Source organism: Natator depressus, chromosome 1, assembly GCF_965152275.1.
Source record: "Natator depressus isolate rNatDep1 chromosome 1, rNatDep2.hap1, whole genome shotgun sequence".
Taxonomy (NCBI): Eukaryota; Metazoa; Chordata; order Testudines; family Cheloniidae; genus Natator; species Natator depressus.
The window spans coordinates 284001977-284024194 of record NC_134234.1 but is presented as its reverse complement, the minus strand read 5'-3'; the positions used below and the strand labels follow the sequence as shown (position 1 = coordinate 284024194).

At 42.5% G+C, this 22218-nt stretch overlaps 1 protein-coding gene across 3 annotated transcripts in view; it reads right to left on the bottom strand.

Annotated features, from left to right (window-relative positions):
* Positions 1–8190: 8190 nt before the first annotated feature.
* The window catches only part of MDM1 (Mdm1 nuclear protein), a 35279-nt gene continuing 21251 nt past the window's right edge, over positions 8191–22218 (bottom strand). For 2 of the 3 annotated variants that reach the window (XM_074942087.1, XM_074942088.1), the window contains 6 exons: positions 19122–19406; positions 16075–16223; positions 15856–15980; positions 13085–13334; positions 11096–11164; positions 8191–9305 (listed from right to left, as the gene is read on the bottom strand). In XM_074942087.1, coding sequence (XP_074798188.1) covers positions 9196–9305; positions 11096–11164; positions 13085–13334; positions 15856–15980; positions 16075–16223; positions 19122–19406 — 988 coding nt within the window. In that variant the 3' untranslated portion in view covers positions 8191–9195. The remainder of the gene's footprint in view (positions 9306–11095; positions 11165–13084; positions 13335–15855; positions 15981–16074; positions 16224–19121; positions 19407–22218) is intronic. The other variant, XM_074942089.1, reaches the window with a different exon arrangement.

Here is a 22218-nt window from a genome sequence, read left to right as displayed (position 1 = left end):
TAATGGGCAGAGAAGACAAATAAACAAGCTCCTGGGATCTTATAAGGAGGTGTTCTTCCCACTCAGGGACAAACCTTACTGGTGACTTGCCACCTCCACAGAGGGCTGGGGCCAAGCCCATTTGGAAGTCATATCAAATACCAGAAGGTGTAAAACCTCTGTTAGTTCAGGAAGTCCAGGAAATGTAAAGATTGGGAGTAACTGCAGAGTTTCATAGTCCCTGGTGAAGTCTGATGGTTTTGGCACCAAAGCCAGATGGAATTGTACAATTTTGTGTTTCCATCAGTTAAACACCATTTCTGACATTGATGCGTATCCAATGCCCCAAGTCAATGATTGCCTGCTGGATCACCTCAGTCAAGCCCATTTTATCACATGAGATCTAACTAAGGACTATTGGTAAATTCTCCTTACTCCCAACTGCTGAAAAAAACCATCTTTTCTACCCAAGTGAGCCTGTTCCAATTTGTTACCATTCCCTTTGGGCTGCCTGGGGTTCTGGCCACCTATCAAAGGCTGATGTACAAGGTGTTATGACCCCACCATCACTGTGCCGTGACCTACCTAGATAATGTGGTTGTCCGGACTGGGCCACATGCCTCTGGAACCTAGCAGCCATACTTCAAGGCCTACAGGAGGCCCAGCTAACAGCAAACCCAAAGAAACGCAAGGTGGGAAAATGGGAAAGAAATATTTGGGCTATCTAGGGAACAGTAATGTCCAAGCCCTACTGGACAAAGTTGACACCCTAGCAAACACCCCATACAAAAAACTAAAAAGCATGTCTAGGCCTTCCTAGGCCTAGCAAGGTATTATAGCAAATTTGTGCCCAATTTTGCCTTATTGGTTGTATATCTTACCGACCTTGTTAAAAAATCAGTCCCTCGACAAGTTACATGGTCCCCATGTGTGATCAAGCATTTCAAAAAATTAAACAGATTCTCTGCAGCAAGCCAGCATTGCACATCCCTGATTTCTCTCAAGAATTCAGTTTACAAAGAGACATCTGAGGTGTGGTGCTATCCCAAACTTTCCACGGACAAGACAAAACCCTTGCCTTTACAAAAGTAGAAAACCTTTAGACTGGGAAACCCAGTACTCTGTCCTCAAGAAGGAATGCCTGGCATACACTGGGCCATAAAGGCACTGAGATGGAACATCCTGGTTGGAACATCCTTTGTCTTAGTCACTGATCATGCGGCACTAAGGACTCGAATGGCCTCAAAGTACTCAAATGCCTGTAGGAGACAAGTTAGTACTTACTTAGCTTTACAGCCTTTTCGATTTCAAACAGAACATTGGCCCAGGAAAGCAGATTTCCTTCCAAGAACCAAAGAAGGCAAAGGGCTCTGTAGTGAGTGTTCCTACAGGGCCATTCAAATGGAGGTGGCAGGGAGGTATGTCAAGGTATATGGGATACCATTCCTCTGGGGTCAAAGGCCTGCCGCTGGCCTGCTGCATCTGAGAAAAGAGCTGGAAATTAATTAGCTGATTGTTATAAAAGAGGGCAGCAGGCAATGGAGAAGGGGAGATTGCAATTCTGTCCAGAAAGCTGAGGGAGACACTGTGATGTCCTTTATTGCTGAGGCTCTGAGGGAAGAGCCAGGAAATTTTGAGTTGCTGAAGTTACTGGTGTGAGGGACAGACTTGGGGAGAGGACTACTCGGCCTGCACAGGCTCTTGAGGGAAGAGTCTGCCAGGTTTTGATTTGTTTTGTGAAGAAGGCTTAAAATAAAACTACTAACTCCACTGGAAACTGCTTCCCTGGATTCCTTGAGTGAGCTCAGGCAGATCTGCCCCAGGGAGTGAGCTGGCTCAGCAAGAGCAAAACCTGGCCCAGTGGGAGGAGGGCACTATAAGACAGGCAGCATGTGAAAAGGCGGGAAGGAGAGTGGGAGGAAAGCTACAAAGAGAGAGGTTGGGTATGAGGCTCGAGTTTCTTTCAAGTTTCCTGCTTGAACCATTCCCCTGTTACTAACTGCTGTCCTGTAGCCAACCCCCTTTTGCCTTAGTAAGACTTGGGTGGTCTTCTCTCACCTTTCCATCCACCACTGCAAGAGAACTGCCAGGGATCGACCATTGTCAATGAGGATTCAGACATCCTCCCTCACAGTAATTAACTACTGACCCCTGGGCTTCACATCTGTCTCCTCTGATCTGACCTGACCCCACCCTGGTTGTTTGTCTGTTCTGTCAATCACCCTCTCCATGATCATGCCAATCAAGACTCAGTTTTGCCTGCACTTTTCTCTCTGGGTTTGAATCCTATGGGCCAGACTTATCAACTGTGTAAGTGACTCCATTGACTTTAGTGGAACTGTATCTACCTACACCAGGGGTGAATTTGGTCCAACCCCAGCCAGTCTTTTTCCTTTCTGCTGAAGGCTTTGAAGGCCCAGTTCCTCACTGCTTTTGGCCTTGTTTCATCATTTATACTTATGAAACATGGGTGTAAAATGCTATTCAGCTGTGGTAGCATTTTACATGTGCCCACCCCGACATGGCATAGGTGTAAATGATTACATGAGGTGCAAGGCAGTGAAGAACTGGGCCCTGAATCTTTCCTTCATCCCTGCTTTTATGTAGTGATTGAAGGCTTAACCTTCGTCCTTTTCTCCACCTGTCTTCTCCTGTATTGCTAATTGCAAATTTGGACATATGTTGTTGTTTTCCAGACAACACAAGTAATAGTTCATGAGCCTCTCTCTTCCATCTGTATAGTAAATGACTGTCTCAATCATATCCTAACCGCTGACTACTTCATGTCGTCTTACTGCCGAGTCCTCCAAAATGTTAACCCCCTCCTGGTAAAAGCTTTTTTTATGCCACATGTCTAACTCCATGGTCACCCTCCTTTGCTCTTATGATCAGAAATCTTGAGAGTCATAGTTGGCCATGAATTTTCTCTTTCCTTCCATGTTGCCCTTCACTGTGTCTGCCTAGTCCCACAGCTGAAGTTCAGATTTAATTTGGCTATACTGACAGTCTCCCCCACGTATTAATTACTTCCTATTGCACAGTACTCACTTTTATGAATTTCCTAAATCTCTCTAATCTTGGAGAGTCCAGGATTCTGGACTATATGAACCCATCCTTCTAGCCCTTCCAATTGCAGAGGAAAGCTTGAAAGTGCAAACTCTAAAACTCTCAGAAAACAGAAGGCAAATGAAAAGATTACAACTTATATATTTTTTAAGTCTTATGATTTTTTTGCAGGGCCTGACTCATATAATTTTTAATGCTTGGGGTTAGCCACCCTGTTTACCAAAGGTGCTTGCCAGAGGATAGCTAGCCTTCTGAAATGGTCAAGTGTGCCGCATATCTCTGATAGGCTCCACAAGAGAAATGAGGCAACTCGGATTCAGACAGGACTAATTAACTTATTGAGTAACTGGGAGGCAGTTAATTAGGCAGGGAAGTCCCTGGGCTTGATGAAAGGAAAGGAACAATCCCCTGTATGAGAGTGTTCCCAAGGGGAGGGCTTCTTATGACGAACCATGTGAGGAGGGCTCACCAGGAAAGGAAACTAAGGAAGAATGTTCCTAGATGGGAGAAGTTCCGAATGGGATGAGCCATGAGGGCCTAGTCTCACCAGAATGTGCCCCCGATGGAAGGACTTCACTAGGTAGCACCAGAGTCCCCCGATCAGAGAGAGTATATGCTGTTCTGAGGAAGGGTTATTGCAGTTTCCCCTCTGTGGGCACCTAGACCCAAGAGGAGAGACACTTCCCCAGCTGATAACAAGAGGCCCTGGCTCCAGAAAAGGGTTCCAGGTCAAGAAGGCTTCACTCTTTAAAGGGACTTGGATGTAAGTGGGGTTGCTGGACGAAGGGTAACTCAGTCCCCTTCTCCTCCTGCTTGAGATGCTGGGGTGAGGCCTATTTGTATAAAGTTTCATCTCTGAGTTAAAGAAAGTAGACCCCTGAAAGGGCACTGCTCATAGACATAAGTCTTTGTGTGTGAAAGCCCATTGGGGAAACTGAGGCAGAGATGTACTGGTGATGCTGCACTGGGCTGCCAGGGGGATGCTCCCATAACAGTGTCTAAATCAAGTAAATTGATCCATGGTAATTCTGTTTAAACTGAAAAAAAAATTGATCCTCAGTAAAATGTTCTTAACGTTTTTTGAAAAATCAGCCCAACTAACTCTATTAAAACTGCACAAGATGAGCTTCTATATCCTTAACCTCATTTTTTCCAGTGATGTCTCAGAAATTAGCAGTGTCCCCCATGACTGACCCCCAATGATAACCATTTAGGTGTAATTACGTATGGAGTTTCCCTAATTCACTGGGAAACTATCGTGGTTTTACATTCTCGACAATGACTTACTAACCCATATATCGTTTTTGGGGAGGACTGGAAGTTTACATCACTTCTGCCCCTAAAGCCACAAAAGCTTCCCCGTTGCTGTTCAATGAACCCAGAAGTAAACAGCCAACACTGTACTTCGATGTACATCCATTATGCACACCATCAGGACAGTCATGCAGGAATTGGCTCGTAGTTGACTAGGTATAGGTTAGGGAGATTCAGTCCTCTCCAGTTCATGGGCTGGTCCTTGGCACAAAGCCTGTGTACTCCGGCATTGCATGAGGGATGTGAGTGTCATCCATTTCCCATGGTTATAACACTTCTAGTTTCTCTCGTACTACTGGGATTCCTCTACAAGTTGAGTCCTCTCTGACTTTAAATTGGTGCAGTTATGTAATTTCTAGGTACATTAAATAAGAGATGCTACTTAAACATTATAATCTAAAGGTTTTGTTCTTGAAAGGGTCATACTGTGATGCTTTTTTAATAAAGAAACTGAATAGAGAAGGATCTATTAGCTAATTGTGGGCTAATCTTTAAACAACCTTGTGCGGCTGGTTTTTTAAATAGTCTTATTCTTCTGCCAAAAGCACTGAGATGAATGTGGTCTCAATAGAACCCCCTACTGAGCCAATTTTACATATCAGTATATGGATGCTACATGTATTATTCTGCCAGATGTGATTATAACTTCTGTTGTAGTGACATGAAGATTCAACACAATTTGCAAACAAATAAAATTGGACTCAGTTTCTTTATTTCAACGGTGCTACAATAGAAGGAGGCTAGCCCATTGTCTGGTGATAGTAATCATCCATAGATGTATTGTACAACAGTAATGCATAAACAAGAGTTATTAATAAGATCTGCTGTGGTAGGTGCCATCCCTCTGAAGAAGTAGAGGTTTACACCCAGAAACCAGAATCTCATTGTACCTGTTAAAAATGTTATGGTAAATAAATTCTAAACCATTATCGGCTATTCCACCATATGTATGATCCCTTTAATTTTTAGAAATTAAAACCAAGCTATATCATGCTAATTATGAGATACTGCTGATCTACTTAGTGACCTACATATATACAACTCTTGAGAAGTTAGGTCAGGTGTACTGAAACTTCTGTATTTCCTGTTGTGTGGTGGTTGCTCTGACTACAAGGCAGTGACTCAGTGACTTGGCAAAGTGGAATTACTTGCATTTGCAAAAACCCTGCTGCTAATGGGAGTAGAATTTTTCAAAGCTGTGTTAAAATCTGAAGTTCAATGCTGCCTTAATATTACCTCGCACTGAATTTATCCAGTAGACTAGGTCTTATTACATAATCGTTCAAGGTATCTGCAGCAATAGGTGAGGGAAACTCAGGCCAAAGATTAGCATAAATGAGGCCACCGAACCACAACTCCCATAAGTAAGGCCCTACCAAATTCACGGCTGTGAAAAACACGTCATGGACTGTGAAACCTGGTCTCCCCCATGAAATCTAGTCTTTTGTGTGCTTCTACGCTATACTATACAGATTTCACAGAGGGAGACCAGCGTTTCTCAAACTGGGGGTCCTGACCCAAAAAAGGGTTGCAGGGGGGTCGCGGTATTGCCACCCTTACTTCTGTGCTGCCTTCAGACCTGGGTGGCCAGAGAACGGCGGCTGCTGGCCAGGTGCCCAGCTCTGTAGGCAGCAGCACAGAAGGAAGGGTGGCAATACCAAACCATGCCACCCTTACTGCTGCGCTGTTGCTGGCGACGGCGCTGCCTTCAGAGCTGAGCAGTTGGAGAGCGGCAGCTGATGACTAGAAGCCCAGCTCTGAAGGCAGTGCCGCTGCCAGCAACATCGCAGAAGTAAGGGTGGCAATACTGCAACCTCCCTACAATAACCTTGCAACCCCCCCATCTCCCCCGGTACCTTATCTGATAAAATATGACCAGGTAGATCATTGTTGCTACCACAGTTATATAACTGCAACAATATCTTGTACAAAGGTTGTCAAGTAAGGTGTCGACAAAGGTTATGATTTGCTGAGTATGATTATGCTATCTGTATGCATGTATCATTTTTGTATCTGAAGTTATGATTAACTATGTACCTGTATTTCAAATGATTGCTCCTGTGGTAACCCCCACACGGTATTTAGCCTGCACGTCTTGGGACTATTCAAGTTTAAAGGCTCATCAAGGAACACTTAACTCACAATGGACCATGGAAGATGCTTATCTACGCTTAGTGGACTTTCCCGTGATGGCCTCTGCTATGACTAAGCAAAATCATGCATGGACATGTGACTTGCCCATGTGACTCCAAACACCATCTTGTTACCTGTAATTTTCCACAGTAATTTTCCTTCACTTGACAGAAGCTATAAAAGGCCCATCTCCATTTTGCCTCTTTCCTGCCCAAACCTGTGGACTATGAATGTATACTAATGGGAGCATTCTAACCAAGGGACTGAGGACCTTCCAATGATTTAGAAGCCACCAGAGACTTAACAAGCCAGCAGTTTATTCCATCACTGCTACAAGCCTGAACCAAGAACTTCATAATAATTATGTGTATTTGATTCCTTTAATTTTAACTCGCACCTTTCTTTCTTTTTATAAATAAACCTTTAAATTTTAGATACAAAATGATTAGCAACAGCGTGATTATTGGATAAGATCTGAGAGATATATTGACCTTGGTGCATGGCTGGTCCTTTGGGATTAAAAGAACCTTTTGTTTGATGACATTGGTTTTAAATAACCACTCATCATGAAGTCTCGTGTCTGGGTGTTGAATCCAGGCCTGGAATACCTAAAGAGGCTGCATTTCTGACTTCTTATTAGCCAGTGTGGTGAGACAGAAGTTTACTTTTGTTGCTGGTTTGGTACATCTCATGGAAGAATAAGCACCAGTATTGGGGTGTGTCTGCCCTTTTCCCCAGCAGCTTGTCCTAAATTTGGTATTCTAAGTTGTGACCCACAGAGGCATGGTGACATATCCCACAACCCCATTTTGGGTCAGGACCCTAAAGTTACAACACTGTGAAATTTCAGATTTAAATATCTGAAATAATGAAATGTATGATTTTTTAAATCCTGTGACTGTGAAATTAACCAAAATAGACTGAGAATTGAGTAGGGCCCTATCCCTAAGGCACCACAGCACTATTTCCAAATAAGTATTTCTGGTTCCAGCCATTCCATTTGGGCAAAAAATGGAAAGACAGGGTGGGAAATTTTTTTTTTTAAACAAAAATTTGCTTTATCGAAAACCCAGTTTTCTATCAAATGCTCTTGAAAATTTTCAACCAACAGCATTTTAAATGGTATCTGAGTCCTTGTGAAATGTGCATGAAGAGCTTGATAGGAAAGGGTAAACATTTCTAAAGGAAATCATTCAGCTGAGGAAACTTTTCTCCCCCCCCCCCCCCTTTTTTTTTTTTTTTTTTTTTTTTAAGACAACCTCCCCTTCTGGGGTTAACAGTTGTATAAAAGTTTCTTACATCTTGTTTATAGTGGTAGGAGCTCATTCCTCATACCAACATAGAGCAGCAAGCTGGTTTGTAAGGGCCCAGTTCAGAGGAAGCCTTGGTCTTTCAACTTGGACTATGGTCTTTGGTTCTGGATCCAGTTAATCATGATTCCAAATGTCAACTTGTCTATAGTATGAGTAACTGAGCTTTTATAAAGAGCAGTTCTGGACTCTTCCAGGGCAGCAGCTTGTCTTCCAGAAGGCCACAGAGATTGTCTGACCAGCTGCCTCTGTCTGTTGGAAGAGACGGGTCCACTGAGACTGACTCTCAGTGGCCTTCTCGAAGGCAAGCTACTGCCCATGTTGGGCACAATAAGCTGAACAGAAACAAGGCAAACTTGATTTTTTTTTTATTTTTAAATGTATACAAAATTCAAATTCTTCATTGTACAAATATATTTAAAAACAGCAAACATTAACTTTTTTTAAATGGCTAAGCAATTATTTTCACCTACTTCATGTAACTTGCTTTTGTCAATTAAAAAGAAAAAAAATAGGCCATCAGCATAAATCACCATCAATTTTAGCTGTGACCATCATTACAGTAGTTCACTCACCCAGAAACGGACAACTAGAAGAGGTAATTGAGGAGTATGAGAGGGTAATTAAATACGTTTTTGAAATGAAGGTTTACCCCCTAGTATCTAAAACCAACATTTAAAAACTGGTCTTGACAACAGTACAGCCATCCATATGGATATTCCAGACATGGCTAACAGTGATCCCATACAGTAAGCTGTCAAAGTCTTCTAGGCAAGAAACAAGTGTGTGGGTTTTTTTAATTATTTATTTTTAACTAGAACAACCCTAGAGTCCTAACCAAAACCTCAACATGTGTTGCATATTTTACATCACATTTGTTGAAATATTAAATGTGGCTTTTTTGGTAGTAGGGTCAGATACTGCTAAATGACTTCATGACAACACAGTCCTGTACATATTCAGAATTCAGACAGGATTATGAACAAACCCCTAACATAACTATCTCCTAACTCAGCCATGCTTGAAATCAAATGTCTGAGGTACAGTATTAGGTGAATGATGGTATCGTCTCATAATACTGTTCTTGGAATACTATATTCTTGTAGTAAAACATCTTTAGAAATTATATACAAGTTGTATACAAATAATTACTGTCAATTTCAAGAGATGCAGTAACTGAAAGATTAAAAGCAGGCTATTGTAAAATAGTACATACTGTCTACCCACAGCTCCCATCTCTTTCAACAGAAGTGTCAAATGTTTGACACCTCTCAGGGTCAGGCCATCTTACCAGTATATGAAAGGCCCAAAATACAAAATTTCCCAAAAAATTCCACAAAACTGCAACAAAAATACATCATTGTACAAAACAGTGACTCCCTGGTGGAACACACTACGACTTGCCCCAGAAATTCTCTTTCCTCTTCTGAGCTCGTTCCAGAATCTGAGATGCTAGTGAGCTAGAGGCTGCAGAGCGAGCAGAGATCTGGGACAGTCTGTCATCTGTGAGTGCATGCAACAAGGAAAACAAATCTATAACTAAATCCACAGATCAGACATAAATTTTAAACAATTAAGACAGCTGTGGCTGACTTCTCAGATACAAAAGTTTTTATGCCACTTATGACCATGAATGCTACAAAATCAAATACAAACAAATTTCTAAATTATTGTTAGCTTTGTTGTTGAAGGGAAAGCTAATTAGAAAGCTACAAGCATACTGACTGGGATTTTTAAATTAGGTGCTCAATTCCCAATGAAATGCAGTGGGAGTCGAGCAGCGAGCTCTCCTTTGAAAACTGGAGTCATTGTGCCCAATCTTTACAGCATTAAATGATCCTCCAGTAGTACAGAATTGGCATAGTAACTCCTATGCTTTTTTCCCCTTCCCCAGCATATTTGGTGTGGTTTTGGTTAGTGTGTTCTAGTAATCCCTGGGTGCTGTATGGTTCCTTGGCGCTTATGGCAGCTAGTGTAAATTAGAGCTGTCCTCAAGCTGCTCTCAGTTACACCAGGGGACCAGCTTAAAGCTCCTCTGTACCCTCTCCCCTCCCCCGGCCTTGAGATGCATTGTGTGCTCCTTGGTTGTAGATGAGGATCAGGGCAATTCTTTTTATTTTAGTCACCACAGCTGGCTGGAAAGCATGTGGGCAGTGCAAATTGCTCAGCAAAGCATCTGTATATCTGCATAAAGTATGTGAAACTCTGTAGCATCCCACAACCTCACCACACATTTTAGATAACAGCGCTGTACCAGACTGCATCTTTGTTACTAAAAACTAGTGACAAAGCATGAGCTGTCATAAATAGATTCAATTATGCCCAAATGCAGGCATTTTGAGTGTACAAATTTATTATGCATACAAATGCATTGAAATCCCAACCATATACTTATATACACAGCTACAATTAGCAGTATGCTCATAAAGGGGATTTTTTTGTACGTGCAATTTAGGAACCTATTTTAAGAATGTTTTGACCAAAGGCTTTCAAAGATCTAAGGCAAGTTTCAGAGATGGTACTAAATGTTAAACAATCTGATTTAAAATCACAGAAAACACAGCACATTGTGGCGTGTAGTGTCAAGTTCTGTTTGATTTCTGAAAAGTCACAGTACTATTTGTTCTCTTTGTCTGGAAAACTGATAATCTAAGACTGTTCCTGATAGTGACCATTTTGCTAGAGCAGTGACAAAATCTGTAATGACGCTATGGATGTACAGCAGTGCATCAGGTCAGAGAGGCAGTCTCTTGGCATAGACACTCAATTTTGAAAGCTCCCTTGGAGAATACATAGAGCCTGTATTCAAATTCTCATGAGAACAGGATATCCAATAAGATTACAAATACTTCTATGTTCTATCTAGTTGGATTAAAAATACCAAAGCACCCCCAGGCATAATACTTTTGCACTTTGCATGTAGTCAAGGCTTGAACCAGAAAGCAGAAAGGCTTGTGAAAATGTCGGGGGGCTAAAGGGGTAGTTAAATCCGAGTTTGGAACAAACATTTATATTAGCTATACTGAACCACAGTTATGAATGGTTTCATTTTTAACGACATTTCATGGTTTATTCATAGGGTTTGTACTTAACTTTTCAGATTACTGGGCAGAGAAAAATATTTGGATTTCTTTTGATATGATGATGATCTGGGTATGCATAAAGGTTTTACTGGTCTACGTATGAGATGGCTGCATTATGTCCTGTATACACCCATCTCCCATTGGGGTGCAAATAAAGTCAGAAGTCATCCATATGATACATACTGTTTAATATTTCAGAATGAAAAATACCTTCATCATTATAGTTTCTTTCCTGCAGTGGTAACTGGAAATGGCTCATCTTTGGACTTGCAATGTTCCCTAGAAGAAAAGACCACAGGTGTTATTTTTATACCATTAAAAAGAGCTGTTTCTGCATCAGAACCCTATATGGGATGACACTTCATGTCAAAACTATTTAGAACATTACTTCTAAAAATGTAACTATCAATTAGGATACTGCATACTTGCTAGTTACAGGACTGAGACTCCCTTATCCCCATAATAACAACTCCTATTGTAATAAGTTTCTTATAAGGGTACCCTGAAAATGGTGCTGAGATGAGGATGGAATAAGCGTATTGGACTGTATACTTTTCAAGGCAGCATCTTTGGAGGCTGTTACTGTAGTTACACAGTGAAATAAGATCTAATGATTTGCATTCAGGCCTTGGAGGTAGGATATGGCCCTAGTTCTAATCCCAGCTCTAAGTGACTTTTCTCTGGATTTAGGCAACTCACTGAACCTGTTTACCACTTGCTCCATTGTAAAATGGAACTATTACCTTACTTCATCCATCTCTGAAGATGCAAGGACTTTGTGTGCTTTTCAAGAGCAGGACCTTAAGCATGTGATTAAAGTTTTGTGGAACTGGGATTTAAGTATATAAATTTCACTTTGGCGTCTAAGTGCTTGAGGGGTTTTGTTATTTATCACATAGATGCCACCATAGTATGGTTACTATTGTCGTTTAAAACTACTCTGAGCCACTCTGGCCCAAATTGCTCCTCTAATGAAGAGTTCACACAGGGTATGTGTACACTGCATTGTAAACCTGGTCTGTGGGACCCAGGCTTATGGACTCAGTGTTTACAATCCTGTGCTTGAGTGTCCACACTGCATTGTAAGCCTGGACCCAGGTCTCTCAGTTGTCCTAACACATCCATACTGCGGTATGCAGACCTTCTGACTCTGGTCTTTGGCTTCAACTGCATCTACACTGCAACATGACAAGGATTGGACCCAAGTCACAGCAGGTACTGGGGCTCTGACTCACCCTACTAGCAGGGCCTTAGGACCTGGGTCCTGAGTACTTGCTGACCTAAGTCAGACTGATTTGTGTGAGGATGGAAGGGTGGCGTGGGCTCAAATGTGAGTTAGAGCATGGACTTACTGTGCAGTTTAGACACAGCTGCAGGGACCAGGAAATGCTGCTGAGATTCCAACAGACCTTTTAAAGATAGAGAAGGTTGGATTGTCCCCTTCTCTCCCACTCCACACACAAGGGTCCTCAAAAACCTACAGTTCTCTCAAAATCCACATAGATGTCTGTAGATCCTGTAGAGGCCAGGGCCACCTCACAGATGGGACTATGATGACAGATTTTCGTCTGCCAGCAACTCTCTCCTGAACATCCCAGCCCTGCAAAGGTGGGTGTTCCACAGCACATAAAAGGGCATGTAAACATCACAGCCTCAGCTTTTCAGCTGATTCCCCCTGGAAAACTATGGTGAGAGAGGGAAATAAGGGTTGTATCAAACCTAGCCTACTTCCTTGCTCTTCTCCTCACACAGGGTGCACTGTAGAGTGGTATGATGATGTTGTGGAGGTGTCCAATTACTCATCTGTGTGAGTAACCCTAAAGGGAAATGTACTAGATTCCCCCCCTGCTGTCTACAGAAGAGATAACAAAACTGTTCACACAGAACCAATTATTTGAGGTATCCAGTAATTCCTTACTAAAATCAAGAAAGCTCTATTAGACAGACAGATACTGGAACCTAAGCATAGAACAAAGGCCAGATCTCCCCATAGCAGTGTAGCTCAAAGTATCTCATTTAGGTGGAGAATAGTACAGTTGTTCTAGCAAGATGAAACATGCTGGTACAAAAGAGTTTCTCGGCAATAAGCAGTCATTCTTTGTTGAAGTCACAAAATTTTGGGCCCTGCACATTTGCAAGATAGCAATTACCATACAAACTAAGTGGATGGAAAAATCCTATTTAAGAAAAAAAAACAACCATTATGCTGGAACTCTGGATCCCTGAGAGTCCCTTGAATGCGACAGCTTGGATTCCAGGAGGGGAGAGTAGCGCTTTTGACTGATTTCTGCACAGGAGCTGTAGTTGGATGTGCTGAAGTGGGAGACGCTCTTTCATCAGCAGCATTGACAGTGGGCCAAGAATCCTTCCTCAGAGGCAAAGGATCTAAAGTTTTCAATCCAGCAGCTTGGGAGGCAAGTAGTGATACAGCTTCTGCTTCCCCTTCAAACTGAAATACCATAGAAAAGGCTACTATTAGTTTATACACACAACTGAAAATTTGTTTGAGTTATATCAAACATCAAGTACAGAGGCATATGCAGCTGGTACATGTTGGCTGTGTCTTGCTGGAGCTTCCAGGCCAGGCAAGTGACTTAAGGCTTTGGGACAGTGTTAAGCAAAGCTCACATTATGAGGGATAATCTAAACATGACCCAAAAAAGGCTTTACACATGTGTAAAAGCACTAGACTGCTTTCTCAATTTCATCTGGCCCTACACCATTAGGCCATGTATGCATTCACATACAATACCAGGTCAGATTCTTGCCTTTGGAAAAATAAATCACTTCCAAGCTTCCATTACCATCTCTAGGAGCAGAGAAAACATGGAGACAGTATAAACTAATGGACTGAGCAAAAGCCTGGTAGTTGGATTCCTGAATTTCTAATCCTACCTCTAACAACAACTTTGTGGTCACAATCTCTGTGTTTTGATTCCCCATCTGCAAAGCGGGACTATGAGATTAATATGGGGATTAATACTCAGTTACCTCAGAGGAGCTTTGTGAAGGTTAATGTTTATGAATTGCTCAGTATTATTAATACTGAAGGCCAGTGTAGGACTTTGAAAAGTGGGCTGACTCTTTTATAACAATAAAACAGCATTAACTTAGTCACAAAACCCCTAAAGGATTTAAAACACTACTAAAAGACAGCCAGCAACTAAAAGATGTTTGGAACACTTGGGAAGCCAGGAACATTGCTACAGTGACAGGATCCTAGGTATCCCAACCAGGAAATTGGGAGACAGGATGCAATAATATTTGTGGCACTGTTAAAATACCAACTATTAGATATTGAGGAAAATCCTGAATAAAGGGAACAACCAATATTTTATATCCATGAGGGAAAACAGCGAAGGATATAAAGAGAGAAGGAATTATGATTATGAATAAATTTTAGTGGGTAGCCAAATAGGAAAGCTGAAGCCGTAGGATAGTTATAGCTGACTTGTCATTTCAGACTGAGGCTTATTACCCAGGGCAAAAGTTGAACTCTGAATTTAAAAAAAAATTTCATTAGTGTTCCTGCTTCTACTATATATTCTACCTCACTGGGAGAAATCTGCAGTGAAATCCTATACATATTTAGAAATTGAGACCACACACCTGCTTGTGAAGTGATGTGACTAAGGACTGGGAAGGTTTTTGGAACGCAAGAAGCTCAATCTATTTCACTTAAACAGAAAGCTAAGCGGTGAATTAATCAGAGTTTATAAGTACTTACATGGGGAACAAAAATATAATGGGCTCTAGAATACAGAAGCATAACAAAATCCAATTGTCAGAAATTGAAGCTAGACTAACTCAGACTGGAAATAAAACGTACATTTTTAACAATGAGGGTAATTAACCATTGGAAAAACTTGCCAAGTGTTGTAGTGGATTCTCCATCACTGACAGTTTTAAAATCAAGATTGGATGTTTCTCTAAAAGATATGCTCTAGTTCAAATATGAATTAATTCAGGAAAATTCTGTGACCTGTTATGCAAGATGCCAGACCAGATGACCACAGTGGTCCTGTCTGGCCTTAGAATCTATAAGCCACAAAGACCCGTGAAACTAAATACTGTCCTAGTATCTTTTTGACCCCTATGCTAGGATGTACAGAGAAATCAAATCTGAAGTAAAATGAAGCAGAAAATTCCAAGAACAATGGAAAGGGAGACTGACACCAATGCGGCATACTTCTCTACCCAACTCATGGAGTTTGGAGCTCTGCATGACTTCAGGAATGAGCTGGGATAAGGGTAGCAGGGAAACCAGCTGCTCTTGGCAGCAGGCTTTCCGCTGGACTCCGCACACTTCAGAGCAGAAATATATATGGGAAATAATGCAGCATTCCCTCCCATAGTCCTTCAGTTTCCATTGCTTAACAAAAATATGTAACTATCGGCATAGGTGCTCACTCCGTGGGTGCTCCAGGGCTGGAGCACCCATGGTAAAAAATTGGTGGGTACTCTGCACCCACTGGCAGCCAAGCTCCCCCCATGCCCTACCTCCTCCTCCTCCCCCTCCCCTGAGCTCGCTGAGTCTCCTCTGCCTACCTCCCAGCGCTTCCCACCCGACCGCCACCAAACAGCTGTTTGGCAGGGTTAGCACACTCCGGGAGGGAGGGGGACCAGTGGAAACATAGCATGCTCAGGGGAGGAGGCAGGGAAGAGGCGGGGCTGGGGCAGGGATTTGGGGTAGGAGTTGGAATAGGGGCAGGGAGGGGACAGGGTTGGGGCAGGGGTAGAAAGAGGTGGGGCAGGGGCGGGGGCAGGAGGAGGGTTGAGCACCCACAGGGAAGAGGGGAAGTTGGCGCCTATGACTATCAGCCTCTCCATCACAGATAACATTGAAAATTTTAGACTGGAACGTCCCAATCCTTAAACAAGCTTAAAACAATTATTCAAATTGACATAAAAAGGATATCCTATCTGTATCTTTCTACACTGCATATTGAAAAATGCTTGCTTTGTCTCACCCTTCTGGATTTTCTTTCTCCTGAGGCTTGTTTAGATGAAGAATACTGTGTTTCTAAAGACTTTTTCTTTCTCTGCTGTGGCGATGAAGACTTCACTTTAGATGGAGACACTAAAAGTGCACCTCCTAGAGTAACAGAAGATAAAATATTTTGTTACATTAAAAACTTTTAATAAATTAATTCCCTCAGAATGTTGCTTTTCATTTTAAATATTGTTACCGATAGCTGGCGTGGTAAGATCATGATGAGTTCTTTGGGCTCCACCAATTGTTTTCAACTTTGGAGTAGAAAGCCTGCCACGTTTTCCTGAAGATACTGAAGAAGAATCTGACCTATCTGCTGAAGGTTTCGGTAGTGAGGCATTTTCTCTGCAAAAATGAGGAAGGATGGTCCAGTGGTTAGGGCTCTGGCCTCGGTCCCTGTTCTATCACAGACTTCCTGCGTGACCCTGGGCATGTCACTTAGTCTATTTGTCCCCAGTCTGTAGAATGAGATAACAGCACTTCTCTATCTCACATGAGTGTTGTGAGGATAAATATGTTAAAGACACAGATGCTCAGATACTACCAAAAAAAAAAAAAAAGGAGTACTTGTGGCACCTTAGAGACTAACCAGTTTATTTGAGCATGAGCTTTCGTGAGCTACAGCTCACTTCATCGGATGCATAGCATATCGTGGAAACTGCAGAAGACATTATATACACACAGAGACCATGAAACAAAACTTCCTCCCACCCCACTCTCCTGCTGGTAACAGCTTATCTAAAGTGATCATCAAGGAGGGCCATTTCCAGCACAAATCCAGGTTTTCTCACCCTTCCCCCCCCCCCCCCGACACACATACAAACTCACTCTCCTGCTGGTAATAGCCCATCCCTCTTTGAAACCTCTCTTTATAATGCGCATGATAATCAAGGTGGGTCATTTCCAGCACTAATCCAGGTGTTCTCACCCCCCCCCACACACACCCCCCTCCAAAAACCACACACACAAACTCACTCTCCTGCTGGCAATAGCTCATCTTACAATGTGCACAGCAATAATCCAAGTTTAACCAGAACGTCTTGGGGGGGGGGTTTGTAGGAAAAAAACAAGGGGAGATAGGCTACCTTGCATAATGACTTAGCCACTCCCAGTCTCTATTCAAGCCCAAATTAATAGTATCCAATTTGCAAATGAATTCCAATTCAGCAGTTTCTCGCTGGAGTCTGGATTTGAAGTTTTTTTGCTTTAAGATAGCGACCCTCATGTCTGTGATTGCGTGACCAGAGAGATTGAAGTGTTCTCCGACTGGTTTATGAATGTTATAATTCTTAACATCTGATTTGTGTCCATTTATTCTTTTACGTAGAGACTGTCCAGTTTGACCAATGTACATGGCAGAGGGGCATTGCTGGCACATGATGGCATATATCACATTGGTGGATGTGCAGGTGAACGAGCCTCTGATAGTGTGGCTGATGTTGTTAGGCCCTGTGATGGTGTCCCCTGAATAGATATGTGGGCACAGTTGGCAACGGGCTTTGTTGCAAGGATAGGTTCCTGGGTTAGTGGTTCTGTTGTGTGGTATGTGGTTGTTGGTGAGTATTCGCTTCAGGTTGGGGGGCTGTCTGTAGGCAAGGACTGGCCTTTCTCCCAAGATTTGTGAGAGTGTTGGGTCATCCTTCAGGATAGGTTGTAGATCCTTAATAATGCGTTGGAGGGGTTTTAGTTGGGGGCTGAAGGTGACGGCTAGTGGCGTTCTGTTATTTTCTTTGTTAGGCCTGTCGGGGGAAGGGTGAGAAAACCTGGATTTGTGCTGGAAATGGCCCTCCTTGATGATCACTTTAGATAAGCTGTTACCAGCAGGAGAGTGGGGTGGGAGGAAGTTTTGTTTCATGGTCTCTGTGTGTATATAATGTCTTCTGCAGTTTCCACGATATGCTATGCATCCGATGAAGTGAGCTGTAGCTCACGAAAGCTCATGCTCAAATAAACTGGTTAGTCTCTAAGGTGCCACAAGTACTCCTTTTCTTTTTTCTTTTTACGAATACAGACTAACACGGCTGTTACTCTGAAACCTGTCAGATACTACAGTGATGGAGAGTCATAAAAGTATTTTCTAAGATAGAAAATATGACTGAACATCATGTGTTACTAACAGAGTTTGTAAAACATGCATGGTAAAAGGCCTAGAACTCAACTGTAATTAGAGGAAACACGGGAAAGTTGACTGCCAAATACTGTACTCAGAAATAAGTCCTTGATATTTCTAAATATCTTCCTACTTTTTTTCCTACACCCAGACATTTTCAGAACTCCAAGGTTACCAATACATCCCCTCCCTCTCCCCCGTAACAGGAAACCACACCCAGGGAGATCAGGACATAGCTTCCTGCAAAGCCCATCAACACTGTTCAAGTTTGCTGAAAAAGTCAAAGGGTATGTCTACACAGCAGCTAGGGGGGTGCTTCCCAGTGCACGTAGATAGACACACTAACTCTGCTCAAGCTAGCACGCTAAAAACAGCAGTGTGGATGCATCAGCATGGGGAGCAGATTGGGCTAGCCACCTGAGTACAGTCCTGCCTAATCCTCTGGGTACATACATGCCACCCTGCTATTTTTAGTGTGCTAGCTCGGGCGGAGCTAGTGCATGTCTGTCTTCCCACACTGGGAGGCACTCTTCCATCTGCAGTGTAGACATACTCTTAAGCACTATATTATGCAGTCCATTCAGCAGTGACAGAACAGACTATCCTTTCAGTCCTACCAATCCTTCAAAATTGTATGAAGTATGAAGCAGACTCCTAATTTTAGTTTTCCACATGACTATATGTTGCGCTATCACTTGCCTACTTTGAGTGGCCTTCTGTACAACTTTTAACATTTTAAATGTTATGCATTAAGTTTACTCATATTAATCAAAATAGTATTTTGTGTTTAGTTTCTACAAATTACACTTTAAAAAAAAAAGTTTTGCATTACTAAAATCTAATTTTCTTTGACAGAAATCATTCGCTGAGCCAAATCTGTGAAGCAGCTCAGGGTCTATTTCTTCCTCCATTTTGCCCTTCACCTCTGAAGGAAATTGGTGTAAGAAACAAATCCTCTCTTATTCTGAAATTTAAGACACTTGTTGCTAATTATTAACATACAGAACTTGTCAAACTAGTGCCCTAGCTAATTACCTGTTAAGTGCACTAGCATGTAAAGTTTAGTTTATTTTTAAATCACCCCATAAAGCATGGAAAGGTAAGAAGAAAGACAATGAAATTTTAAAATGTACCCTTTTACTTTGTTGTCCACAGTAGGATCCTTATCATTTTCTTTCAATTTCTGAGCCTCTGCTGACTCTTGTTTATTTTCTTTTTCTTCATCTTCCTCTAATCCTGGTGGCTGATTTTCCACTTGTTCAGTACTGTCTTGTTCACCCCAAGCTAGACGTCTTCTGACTGGTACAGTAGAGGCATTTGACGTGCCTAACTTCTCTGTATTGTTCTGTTGGGACTGTTCTATTGAGTCAGGCTGCTGCAGTATGTTTTGGCTTGCAGACATCTGTTTCTCAGGAACTCTATAAAACAAAGCAAACTATGTTTCCCTCACCAAATATTCACTTGTTTTTTTTCCAATTTACTACGTATGTGTCTCCATAAACTGCATACATCCAATTCAAGAACCTGTCAGAAATTAAGAGTTTAGTTATTAAAATGAATACAGATTAAGCAGTCATTTTCCAAAAAAGGAGCTTACAGTAGACTTCTAAGTCCATACTTCAGCACCTACTTAATTTTCACATGTGAAAATGGGAATTGTTTGATGCTGAACACTTTTGAAAATTAGGCTGGCGTTAAACAGACTTTAGAGCCTATCTTAAGGCTCCATCTTTTGAAAATCTTGGTCTTTAAATTGTTCATAGAAATCAGGCATTTGTGCATGCAAATGAAGTTAGTGTACAAAGATCCATTTTGCACAAAAACAAACCAGACAGTTTTGAAAATCTGGCCTTGTATTTGATATCAGACATTATGGTGTAATAAACCATAATGTCTTAAGTTTCATCTTGCTTTTATTATGGCTACAATTACACAAATAGATCAATTATTCTCCCTCCCCCCTAACCCCGTGCCTCCAAGACACTGCCTGGGAGAAAGTGGGTTGTATATATAGTATCCCATACAATGTTTTGAACAATCAGATTTAAGGTGAGGTGACCAAACTCCTTTTTTTGGTTTAGGAATAATTACCTATACAACATTATTAATAAAAGTCTCTAAAACTTATTAGCAATAAATGACAAAATTAGTATCTGCTCAATCCATCTTTATGGTCCCCAAGGGGCAGAGGCAAAAAAATGTGAATACATAATTGCTTTTTCTTGATTTTAGAAACAGAAGTGCAGTGGGACTAGATCTGCTAATCACAAGCCTATTGATTTGTTTCTACAAACACACCAATACAAATGTATGTAGGCATGACAAAATTTACATAATGTAGGGTTGTGATAGAGTGGGAGTAGCCCAAGGCTAACTCACCACTCTGTAAACTTCCCTGCTTGTGCTAAATTGGGAGATAATTGATTAAGGACTGGGTGATTAATCAGTTAACAGGGGTATTCAGTTCATCAGATGGGGATGGTTAAAAGGGAGACAGGAACAGAGAGGGAAAAGGAAGGGCAAAGCAGCCCAGGATCTCAGAGAGAGGAGATTTCTTCCCTCCACCCCCAGCTTGTACCTAGAGAGAAGGGTGAAGCTTGGGGAAAGTCTTATTCTGCAGAGAGACAACCATAGGCATGCGCAGCACATTTCATTAGGGTGTGCACCCAGGGAATTTCTTTTTTTAAGGCGAACATTTATTAAATACTCAATCATAAAGGACATTATTTTTATTTATCAAACAAACTAAAGAAACTAAAACTTAAACTAAATTTAATTTTTTTTAAAATTAACAACTAAACTTTACTTAAAAAATGAGACACAAAATACTAAATTTTTGCTGTAGTGATAACCAGGCGTATACAAAGATACAGTCAATTTTCATGATCTTTATCTTAAACCAGATAATGAGCTAACCCAAATTGACCAAAACAGATTAAGGTTTCTTCATCTTCCTGTCCTAGAGAATGACGTCACTCACCAGGTTTTATGGACTTAAATTCCTCAAACACATCACTATAATTAACTGACGAAGCGAATTCTTGTTCAATGTACAAAATAATAAGTGAGTCGAGGCGCTGTTGCGAGTTTGTTTTTCACATATGCTAGTTTCAAAAATGCTCTTTCACATGAACAGCTTGTCTGCTCCTTTTCTTATCTTAACAACAAACCGATCCATATTTTAAAATTAAAAGGGGGTACCATACGATTGAATTAAAACGTAAAGCCACGGGCTTGTTATGCTGTTTCAGTAGAGTGCACGTGACAAACATTACCAACACAGTAGACACTGCACTGGGCACGCCTCACGCGGCCACTTACGTAGGTCAAAGAATTTTCTAGAATAGTAGTCGGAGGGGGAGGGGAGGACCAATGGTAATGTGGCACCACAGTAGTGGGGACGCATGCTGTGAGCAAACATGGGCTTTCTATATAGAGCATACCATGCAATTAAATTAAAACGCAAAGCCACTTTTTTCTTTTTGAGACATTAGGGCAGGCGTGGGCAAACTTTTTGGCCCAAGGGCCACATCGGGGTTCCAAAATTGTATGAAGGGCCTGGTAGGAAAGGCTGTGCCTCCCCAAACAGCCTGGCCCTGCCCCCCACACATTTCCTGCCCCCCCTCAGAATCCCTGACCTATCCTGCTCCTTGTCCCCTGACCGCCCCCCCCAACCCAAGGTCCCACCCCCTACCCAACCCTCCCTGCTCCCTGGCCCCGACTGCCCCAACTCTTATCCACCCCCCTGCCTCCTGACAGACCCCCAGGTTTCCCACGATCCAACCCCCCATTCCCCGTCCCCTGACCACCACCCCCAGAACCTCTGTCCCATCCAACCGCCCCGCTCCCTGTCCCCTGACTGTCCCCGGGACTCCCTGCCCCTTATCCAACTCCCCCGGCCCCCTTATCATGCCGCTTACCCTCGCCTCCCCTGCTGCAGCGGCGTGGCTCCGGCGGGACCTGAGCTCCTGCTGCTTGGCCGGAGGGAGCTCGCAGCCCCGCCCCCTTACCACGCGGCTCCGAGCGGCAGGAGCTCAGGTCCCGCCGGAGCCATGCCACTGTCCAGGGCCGCTCCTGGACGCAGCACGCTGAGGCTCTGGGGGATGAGGGAAGGCAGGGGCGGGGGGGGAGCCTCCCTGGCTGGGAGCTCAGGCGGGCCGGGCAAGACGAGCTTGCCCACTCCTGCATTAGGGTGTGACTGGACTCACCCGACACACCCCGTACGCATGC